Here is a 10825-nt window from a genome sequence, read left to right on the forward strand (position 1 = left end):
CACACACACACACACACACAAATCAAGGATGTCTTTAATCCTTGCCAATTAGTACCACACACGATCGTCTGAATACTAACGAGAGTGTGTGTGAGTGTGTGTGTTGGGTGTAATTGATTCCTCTGATGTTGCGCCGTTGCATTTTACACCTTAGTAAACATCAACATTTCATAAACTTCCCCCCGAAGCGCCAAGGAGCGCGTCGCTCGCGAGAACTTTCTCCGTCCGTTTTTATTTTGTCGACGATAAGTTTCCCAACGCACTATTACACAAAATGCCTTTAACGTGTGGCGCTGCGGCCTGGGGGACGTTAGCATAGCGTAGTATAAAGTCGACAGTCCTCTAAAACCAGAGTTTATAAATTTCAATAAGCAGTATACAACAATTGTAAAAAAAAAATTTTTAAAAAGGCGTTTCCCCCTGCTTCCCCTCTTTATGCTAAGCTAAGCTAACCGTTGGTGTTTTTAGAAAATATTATATTAGGAATAATCTTTATTACTTGTAGTACACTTTTATTGATAAAAGCAAAGTACAAAATGCTTCACATAAGAGTTTTAATAACTTTCTTTCACCAACTTATTAATCCAAAACAATTAGCCAGCATGCTGTTGTTTATAATAAAAACAAAGAAACATGTTATACGGTGTAACAAAAAGTTTGAACAATTAAGTGACAAATATTGTTTTTAAACATTTTAAGTTTTGAAAATAATAAAAACTAGGTGCATCCAGGGAATTTAATCTTGTGATGTTTTATCTATTCATTATTTTCCAGAAGAGTCTCCGCTGGGACAGACCCTACCCCCGGGCTTCCCTGCTCCGTTCCTATTCGCTGACGGCTTGTCGTCAGTGGAGACCCTGCTCACCAACATACAGGTAGGACGCCGTTTTTATTATTACAGTCAAAGATGTGGTACGGTGGATCATTGAAGTCAAAATGGACGTCTTGAAGATTTCACTGAACTTTTACTTTAGCGCTGTGTTTTAAAATGGTTGTCCGGCCTCAGGGCCTGCTGAAGGTGGCGGTGGAGAACGCCCGGACACAGGACAAACAGATCCAGGCGGAGAAGAGGGAGCTGAAGATGGAGCTCTACAGAGAAAGGGAGATGAGGGAGAGTCTGGAGCGACAGCTCACCTCCGAGCTGCAGAGCAGAGGTTCGTCAGAGCACCAACACCGACAAGTGAAACATACATGATCCAACATCTCCATATGGCGAAATGTATATGATACCAGACACATCACGAGTGAACCAATCGCATCACTTCATGAGCTTCACAAGCCGAGTTAGCCAAGGTAGCCAGGTCAGAGCTGTCAATCAGGACCGTTAGCATCACATTATTAGCTTTACGAGCCAAGTTAGCGAAGTCAGAGCCGTTGATCCGGACCAATTTAATCCAATGTTAGCGCCACATTATTAGCTTTACGAGCTAAATCATTCAAGTCATAGTTGGTGATCAGGATCAAGGTTTATCTAACATTTTTTTCACATTATTTGCTTTACAAGTTAAGTTAGCTACGGTAGCGTAGCCTCTGTTGATCAGTAATGTTAGCATGACATTATTAGCTTTACGAGCTAAGTTAGCTACGGCAGCGTAGTCTCTGTTGATCAGGAACGTTAGCGTCACATTAATAGCTTTACGAGCTAAGTTAGCTACGGCAGCGTAGTCTCTGTTGATCATGAACGTTAGCGTCACATTATTAGCTTTACGAGCTAAGTTAGCTACGGCAGCGTAGTCTCTGTTGATCATGAACGTTAGCGTCACATAATTAGCTTTACGAGCTAAGTTAGCTATGGTAGCGAAGTCAGAGCTGGTGATCAGTAATGTTTTCGAAACATTATTAGCCTTAAAAGTTAAGTTAACAAAGTCAGACCCGGTGATTAGGACCAAGGTTTTATCTAACGTTACCAACAAATTATTAGCTTCACTAGGTAATTTAGGTAGCCAAGTATCTAATGATAGCATCACGTTCCTCGTCCAGCCTCCATCCAGAAGCGTCTGAAGAAGGAGAAGAAGGCGAAGAGGAAGCTGCAGGAGGCGCTGGAGTTCGAGTCGAAGAGGAGGGAGCGAGTGGAGGGCGCACTGAAACACTCGTCCTCGTCCTCCCCCTCCCCCGAGCCGCTGCACGCCGCCAACAACAACACCAACAATGCCAAGAACGGTACGGGAACATTTAAATCTGTGCTCATATTTCTAGTCCTTCTGTAGTATTTCTTTTAGTCATTTAACAATTTTCCTCAATTTAAAGCAGCTTAATACAGTCCAGTCGAGTTACAGGCCGCTGCCCTTCGTCTGTCTTACCTCCATCAAATTCAGTCCAGTTGTCAGCGACGTGTCCGTGTGGCAACAGCAGAATTTAAGATTGTACAGTATGATCGTCTGTTCTGGTCTGTCAGCAGGATTACGCCATAACTATTTTCACTCAACTTGGTGCAAAGATGGGACATGTGCTAAGAACGAATCCATTACACTTTGGGGCCGATCCAGGAATTATTTTTAATCACTTTCTTAAAATTGAAGGGGACTGTTTGGCCTTGGGCAGAGATATATTCCTGCTTTAAAAGTAAAGTGCGTAACGAATAAAATCTAGTATTATTATTATTATTTTTATTATACGCTCTACTGAGTGACATTCTAGTCCATTTACATCTTCAACCTTTGGGCATAACAAGGAGAAGAGCAACATTAGCGAACATTTGGAAAAGTTCAGGACAACGTCTGCACTCCAGTCTTCATGTGTGAAAGTAGCTTTGACAATTAACTTCAAGAGGAAAAAACGCAGTAACGTAAATTGTGTGGACAAATGTTTTTGTTTGTGGTTTTGCTGTTTCTTTTGTCAATCTGGTTTGTTTTACGAGCGGCTCACAGTTCTGGGGTTTTTATTGGCCGACCCACTGGGACTCTGTCTTGTCTTTGTGCCTCGCACCAGACGCTGCTGTAGCCGAGGATAAACCTGAACTTAATGGAAACCAGCAAGACAACGGCGGTGTACAAGGTACCTGAGCGCACACACACACACACACACACACAACATAAAAACACACAGACGCCACACATTAAAAAATATCATACTGAACACAAAGGACTTACAAGGGTCTAGACACTCACACACACAGCACGTGTATTTGTGTGTGTGTGTGTGTGTGTGTGTGTGTGTGTGTGTGTGTGTGTGTGTGTTTTGGGGCCCAGGGTAGATTAGTGTAGACATTAAGCAGACACTGTGGCTTCCCTTTGATGTGAACCTTGCAAGATGTGTGTGTGTTTAAATTAGGTCTTCACGGGTCCAAAAAATTTTGTGGTCTCAGGTCTTTGGTTCCTGTTGGACCTGTAAAAACCTCCCGTGGAAATATTTCATTAGTTTTATGTCAGTGTGGCTGTATTTTTATGAGGTTGTGTGTGTGTGTGTGTGTGTGTTTGTTTCTGTGCTTGAACCTACGTTGGACCAATCAGAGTTTTAGATGTTGTGGGTGAGGACGAACGCACAGACGGAATTCCATTGAGTAAAAAAAAATAAAAACAGCCTCATTATTCGGTTCAGAGTTTTGTAACCTGAGGAATAAACGTGACCAGTGTCAGTGAGCCAATAGGCTTGCAGCAAGATCTAAAGATTGCCGGTGATTGGCTGTCTTACGTAACGACCAAACAGGAAACACAGTTGTTGTATTTTATCACATTCTAGATTTAAAAATGTTAAAGAAATCAAAAAGCGTTGCTCCATTTTAATGTCGCATGGGAAATTATACACAAAAACAACGTCACGAGGAATCTGCTGATGTGAAGGTTCAGAGTTTGGTTTGAGTGACAGACAACTTCAAGTTTGTGTAAATATGGAGCTAAAAAACAAAACGGAAGACCAGTTTGTTTTCCAGATGTTGAGACTCCATAAACCTTTTTTATCCTCTAAAATCGATGACATTTGAAAACGAAGACGAGCTGCCGTGAAGGTGAACTCTGTGGTTTTGAGGAGGAAGAGTTCAGGTCGGAGGAGAATACATTATGACGATGAGGGTCCTCACAAGTGCGGCAGCGAGCGGTGTGTGTGAGTGCGTGTGTGTGTGTGTGTTAGTATGCGTGTGTCGTCCTCTCTCCACCAGCTGTGCTCAGTCCTGCCTGACATTGAAAAGCTTCACTCCGAACCCTGTGTGTGTTTAAATGAATATCTACAGGCGCACACACACACAAACACACACACACACACTCCCTGTGTGTGTGTGAGTGTGCTCTGCGTACCTGTTGTTGTGCATTTTAGTGTGTGTGTGTGTGTGTGTGTGTGTTTGATCCACACTCTTGTGAGACAGGGAACTCTAATTAGCTCTCTCTCCTCTTTAGACCCTTTTAGATCCTCTCTCTTCTGCAAGCCAAGCACACACACACACACACACACACACACACACACACACACACACACACACACACACACACACACACACACACACACACACACACACACACACACACACACACACACACACACACACACACACACACACCTGATTTCATTAATGTTGATTGGCCCAGTAGGACCCCTTCGATGCCTCGCTCACACACACACTGACAAACACACACACATCCCTCTGCCATAAAAGCATTCTGCACCTACACACACACACACACACACACCTCCCCTGCTTCTCTCACCTTCCACACTCTTAATTAACGAGTGAGGCGAAAACTGCTGAATACAAAGAAAGACGTGGCGTTACAATCAGAGGGGGGGGGGGTCAAAGAGAAAGAGTGAGATCGGTTTCTCTCTCGTTGTTCAAGACCAACCGGACTAATTGGCCATAAAAAAAGGGAAGAAGAAAAAGGTGAAGACGAAGAGGAGAGGGTGAAGGAGGAGAGTAAGACAAAGAAATGGACATAAGGGATGGGAGATATGGAACAACAAAGGGGAGAGGAAAAAGACAAGTGCAGGAATGTGAGGAAATAATAGGAGAGAATGAAAGAAGGGATGAAGAAGAGGCTACGTCCGAGAAGGAGGGAATGAAAGAGGAGGTGAAGAACGACAAGGAGAGAAGAGTGGGGATGAGGATGGGGAGGAGTGGAGAGGTGAGCTAAGAAAGAGAAAAGAAAGGATGGAAATGAAGGAGAGAAGAACAGTAGTGAGGAGGAGAAAGAAGGGGAGGATGGGAAATAGGAGAAGAATTGAAAGAAAGAGAACAAGGAAGAAAAAGGAGAATAGGAAGTTCTTCTTTTTAGGAACATAAGTGGACGGAAGAAAAATGTGAAAGGGAAGAGGGGAAGGAGGAGAAGAAAGGAAACGGTGGATGAAGGGGGGATGAAGAGAGCTCACAGAAGAGAAGAGAGAAAGAAGGAAACAGATGAGAGGGGAAAGGGGGACGGTAAAGAAAAAGGGAGAAGATGAACAAGAGGAGGAGGAGGAGGGGAAAGAAGGAGGATGAGGAGGAGTTGAAAAATGTGACCTTGTTCCGAGACCTGGTGACATTTCCTCCACCAGCTGATGAGACTTAACGAGGCAGGTCAGCGTCATTTTTAAACCAGGACGACACACACACACACACACACACACGCACACACACACACGCGCACACACGCATGCACGCACACTACACGACAGGACAGTTAACACACACGCACACACACACACTACACGACAGGACAGTTAACACACACACACACACACACACACACACACACACACACACACACTACATGACAGGACAGTTAGCACACACACACACACACTACACGACAGGACAGTTAACACACACACACACACACTACACGACAGAACAGTTAACACACACACACACACTCATAAAGAGCACAAAGATTCTTTTACAGTCTTGTTGAAAAAGAAAATAGCAAAATCAGGTGTTTTCTCTAGTGACTCACTTCCATGATAATTCTGCTTCTTTGCCCGACGACACATTTACACAATGAAAACATGAATCTAATCATAAAATGAAGGTGTGTGTGTCTGGTGTGTGACTCACGGCTGGAGAGAAACTCGGAACACTTTGTTGGGGAACAGCTCCGGGAACGTCCTGGAAAACTGGAAATGAAAAAAACAAAAATCATGAAGGACGATTCATATGATTCTTTGCTTCCAAGCAAAATATTAATAAAAAACAAGTAAAGTAATTGTTGGAGTGAGTTAGTGTTGCAGCACATCAACATTTAACATCTTTTATATAATTAAGTCAAATACAATATTTAAATATTGCACAGTTTGAAAAATATTGAAAACTTTGCATCAGTTATTAAAAATCAACATCTATAAAAGGCTCAATATACATGAAGTGTAAACATGGTCGGACAAGACGAAACATTCAGAGTTGTCAACTCGATTCTGGTAAACAGACGGTTTTCCACAACTTTCTCACATTTTACATCAAATATAGAAAATCAAATTATCGTTGATTAATTGTGAGAATAATCGTTAGTAGCAACTAGGCGTGAGGAAACTACAAAAATGGCGGAAGATGCGTTATATCCTGTGTGACAACTCGTACGAACTCTGTGACAGTTGGTTGATATATTGATTATCTTATCAAGACTTTGATCATCTATTGATTGTTCCCGTCATTTTAGTTCGAGCTAAAAATTGTCTGTTTTGAAATTAGCTGGTTTTCTTTGTCTTTGTCATGATGAACAGATGGACATTTATTACAGGTTTATTGTAGTTTATGGACCAAACAATTTAGTTTAAAACTTGTTTTCTGCAGATTTATCTTTAAGTAAAAATCCAGCCACAGAAAACTTAAAAGTATGAATTCCCGACGAGGCATAACAAGAGAGATTTGAGGGTTTTGGGGGGACGGGGGGTAAATGCTGCGACACTTAAGGTTCCAGGGCCGGTAATAAGCACTGGGGCCGAAGAAGCTGCTGCCTAAAGGAGAAAAAGAAAAGGACAGGAGAGGACAGGGAGAAGAATGGGTCGGGATAAAAATAATACGAGAGTAACAGATAGAGGACGGGAGGGAGGGAGGGAGGGGGATGCATGCAGAACAGAGGGATGAAAGAGGAGGAGAGGAGGGGGTCTGAGTGCATGGTGGGGTGATAAAAATAGGGAAGGGCAGGAGATGAGAGGGATGAGAAGCAGGGAAGGTTGGGAATATGAAGGAGGAAACGAGGGCCGAGCCAAAGATGAAAGAGAAAATGTTAAAAAAAAAGTTTTTCATTCCGACACAGACCTCGAGAAGTGATCAATAGAGGACAAACGAGAGGGTGAGGTGACGCCACAGAGCGAGAGGAGGATAAGTTTAAAAGAAAGGGAGTGTAGGCCAGGAGGAGGAGGGGGGGGGGCAGGTTTATGGTTGCTGTTATGCAGAAATGTAAACACTTTGCAACGTCCGCAGAAAACAATGACACCGCAGGGAGGGGAAGGTGTGTGTGCACACGTGTGTGTGTTTGTTTCTGCCGCACGCATGTGTGTGTGTGTGTGTGTGTGTGTGTGTGTGTGTTCGGCGTGTGTGTGTTCGGCGTGTGTGTGGGTGGGTGCAGCAACAGCACCGCGGGGAGCGGAAGGAGAACGACGGAGGTGAAGAGCGAGGGAGGGAGGGAGGGAGGGAGAGAGAGAGAGGGAGTCGACCCCGGCAAAATAGGAGATGTGAGATTTTGGATGTAAAGGGAAAACGAGACGCAAAACAAAAAGAGAATGTACATCCAGAGAAAAAAGTGATTAAATAAAAAAAAAAAAACTTTTTGGATAATCAAAGCAAAATTTCTCCCAAAAAAAACCTAAACATTTGATGTTTCAAGGTTCTGAAATGTCGAGATTTGTGGATTTTCTTGAAAAATTTCATTATTTTGGGCAGAGCTGCAACAGTTAATGGATTAGTAATTGATAATCAAAATAGTTTGTGATTAATTTATTCCAAAATCTCAGATTTCATTTTCTAAATATGAATATTTTCTGGTTTCTTTGCTCCTCTGTGACATTAAACTGAATATCTTTGTGTCTGAAAAAGCAAAACATCATCTGGAGGGTTTCGGGAAACACAATCAACATTTTTAACCATTTTCCGACATTTTCTGGACCAAACAACTAATCGATTAATGGAGAAAATAATCCACAGATTTATCGATAATGAAAATAATTGATAGTTGCAGCCCTAATTTTGGGTTTGTGATTGTTGGTAGGACCAAAAAAAGAGGTTGTTGTTGACATTCTATAGACCAACAGATTAATCAATTCAATGATAATAAAAATTGAACATTAGCATCAGTTAGCTTACATATCACTCGTGATTTATTGACGCTTTGTTTATTTACAGATTCCTTCTGGTGTGTTTTTTTCCCCCAGAATCCCGGCCGTTTCTGAAGACACCCATGATGTTTTAAGAGCGAGGGGACTGCGCCTTCCCGGAAAACCCCGCCCCCTTCCCACCTGACTCCTCCCACTCCCTGCACAGAAGAACTCCACAAGCCTTGTTTCCTCAGCAACCACGGCTTCCACCACAGCAACAGCCTCTCCCCAGGCGGGATTCTATCTTTGCTACAATGCGACATTTTTTTGACGTTGCTAAGAAACAATGAGACTACTAAGAGACACGCCCCTTTTCTGGACTCTTTTTGGGGGCGTGTCTCTCTCTCTCTCTCTATTTTCCCTTCTATTTCTTCTTCTTCTTTCGAGACAACTTCACTCCATTCATTCCTCTTTCTCTCTCATCCCTCGTTCCTTTTGAAAACTGAAAAGTAAAAATCATTCCCAAGCTAAGGCAAAAGGAAAACGCACCGGACCGATCGACGCACTCTCGGATTTAAACGGACGCCCCGGACGAGTACAACTCAGACATTGTCAGGAAAAAAAAAATAAACAGCAGAGATCAACTTGATTGGACAACGGAGACTCTCTGAATGGTTCCGATGACACGAAGCGACTCGCAGGACCAAACGAGTCCGTTCACGACGAGATAAGAGCGGTTTCGTGAAAAATATGTATCATTCTTATTTCCATTTCTACAAAAACAAAAAGTTTCAAACGCACCCTTTTTGTTGGATTCGACGTGACCAACTCTGATTGGACGGCGACCAGCTAATCGGAGGCGCTCAGGACGAAGGAGCAAAAAACGAGGGTTTTACGAGTTTTTAGAAAAAAGACGTGTAAAAAAAATATTTGGAAGGAAAAAATGGAGGGAAACAACTTGGGAGGATATTTCTGTTTCATGTACCATTACTTTTTCCTAAAAGATTGCATGGGAAAATAGTTGTGTTGTCATTTGGTTTGTTTTATCCACGTCCAACTCTTAAAAATTATTTCCCCGCTTTTCTTCCGTTTTGCTCGATTCCTCCACGTTTCCTTGCTTCTTCCTCACCTTTTCTTTTCCCTCTTTCTTATCAAGGAGGCATTACTCTGAAAGTGTTGGATGCAGCTTTTCAATGTATGAAGTATTTTCTATCACCCTTAACTTGTGAAATCAGTTTCTCAAACGACGCAAAAAAAGAAAAAAAAAGAAAATTCCTTTTTTTTATTACAATGGAGTGATTTTTAGACACAATATTATATCCTGAAAGTACGTTGAACTCTCTTCCTCGACATTGGACCTTTTCACCTTTTGACCCCCCCACCCCTGTGACCAGGAAGTAGTACTCAAAGTTTCTGGCGTTTTTGTCAAAAATAAAAGCTCAGGGAGCGCTTGATTTGTCTACGCCGAAGATCCAAAATCAAGGTTTTCCTGACTGTAGCACAGGTGAATAAAACAAGCGCTCCTCAGCGACGTCAAACACCAGAGACGTTTTATTTCCCCCCCACCCCGGATTTTCTGACCTACTACGAGTGCAGACTGTTGTGTTGCAATTTTGTTTATTCCACTGCGTGTTCTGTTTGTTTATTTGTTGATGATGACTATTTGAAATGTGTACGGGGCGGGTGGGGCTATAGGGTGGGCGGGTGGGTGGGAGTTAAAGGGATATTCCGTGTAGATAGAAAACAAAGGTTTCCTGTTTTTGTTTAATTTTATTTTTTTTCTCTCCTGATGATCTCTCAAGTCTGTCACTGTTCTCTGGGTTTGAGCTGACTGCAAATATACAGTATTATAATGACCAAGTGTCTGCTGGTGCATCTTTCAAAGTGTCAATCATGAAATCATACCTTTCTGGTCATAATAACCACAAACTGCTGAAGTATTCAAAAACTACATAAGTTCCTGCAAACCGTTCTAAAGACCAGTGGAGCCTGCTGATGTATGAACAATTCATCGGCTACAACAAGCTGTTCTACTCCAGTCCACTAGGTGGTGTAATGCAGAAGACCGTACAACAACAACAACGATAAATAAATCAGGTAAAGTTCCTAAAAAAAAAGCTAAATGATGTGTCAGATTCAAACGTCTCACTTTGTCACCGTCTTGCGGTTGTAGAGAACCCTCAAAACAAAAAGTTGCGACCGATGACACCTGGGGGGCTGAATTAATCTTACACCAACTAAAACATTTCTCAATTTTTTTTCACAAGGGAAACAGCAACACAGAGATTCTGTATGGCCATGCTAGTAACTAACGAGTATATAGGCACAGGGACGCTTCGAGCTACATGCTAACAGCAGGATGCTAACACAATGAATGAACAAGAATAATGCCGTGGTCGCCATCTTTGTTTAGCATAGTAGCATGCTACCATGAGCTAACCAGCACTAAAAAACAAGAGTACAGCTAAGGCTTGGTGCTGTAGGAGCAGTTTGTGGTTCATCCTGAGGGGAACACGAATGTTTGCACCAGTCGTTCATTTGAAGCAAAACCACAAGTGTCAGTCCCACGATGGCGCTCGAGAAAACGTCAAAGGATCAACAAAGTCAGCGGGATTCCAGAAGTGGACGCCGAGATATTTCGGGGGTTGACTGAAAACTCTGTAAGTCAACGGGA

General features: G+C 42.6%; 1 protein-coding gene across 4 annotated transcripts in view; it reads left to right on the forward strand.

Moving 5' to 3' along the window:
• The window catches only part of LOC118284068 (dachshund homolog 2), a 63543-nt gene extending 53709 nt beyond the window's left edge, over positions 1–9834 (forward strand). For 2 of the 4 annotated variants that reach the window (XM_035606679.2, XM_035606698.2), the window contains exons 8-12: positions 775–875; positions 1007–1154; positions 1981–2160; positions 2929–2994; positions 8240–9834. In XM_035606679.2, the coding sequence (XP_035462572.2) occupies positions 775–875; positions 1007–1154; positions 1981–2160; positions 2929–2994; positions 8240–8286 (542 nt within the window). In that variant the 3' untranslated portion in view covers positions 8287–9834. The remainder of the gene's footprint in view (positions 1–774; positions 876–1006; positions 1155–1980; positions 2161–2928; positions 2995–8239) is intronic. The other 2 variants (XM_035606689.2, XM_035606707.2) reach the window with 1 other exon arrangement.
• The last annotated feature ends 991 nt before the right edge of the window (positions 9835–10825 follow it).

Source organism: Scophthalmus maximus, chromosome 12, assembly GCF_022379125.1.
Source record: "Scophthalmus maximus strain ysfricsl-2021 chromosome 12, ASM2237912v1, whole genome shotgun sequence".
Classification (NCBI taxonomy): domain Eukaryota; kingdom Metazoa; phylum Chordata; class Actinopteri; order Pleuronectiformes; family Scophthalmidae; genus Scophthalmus; species Scophthalmus maximus.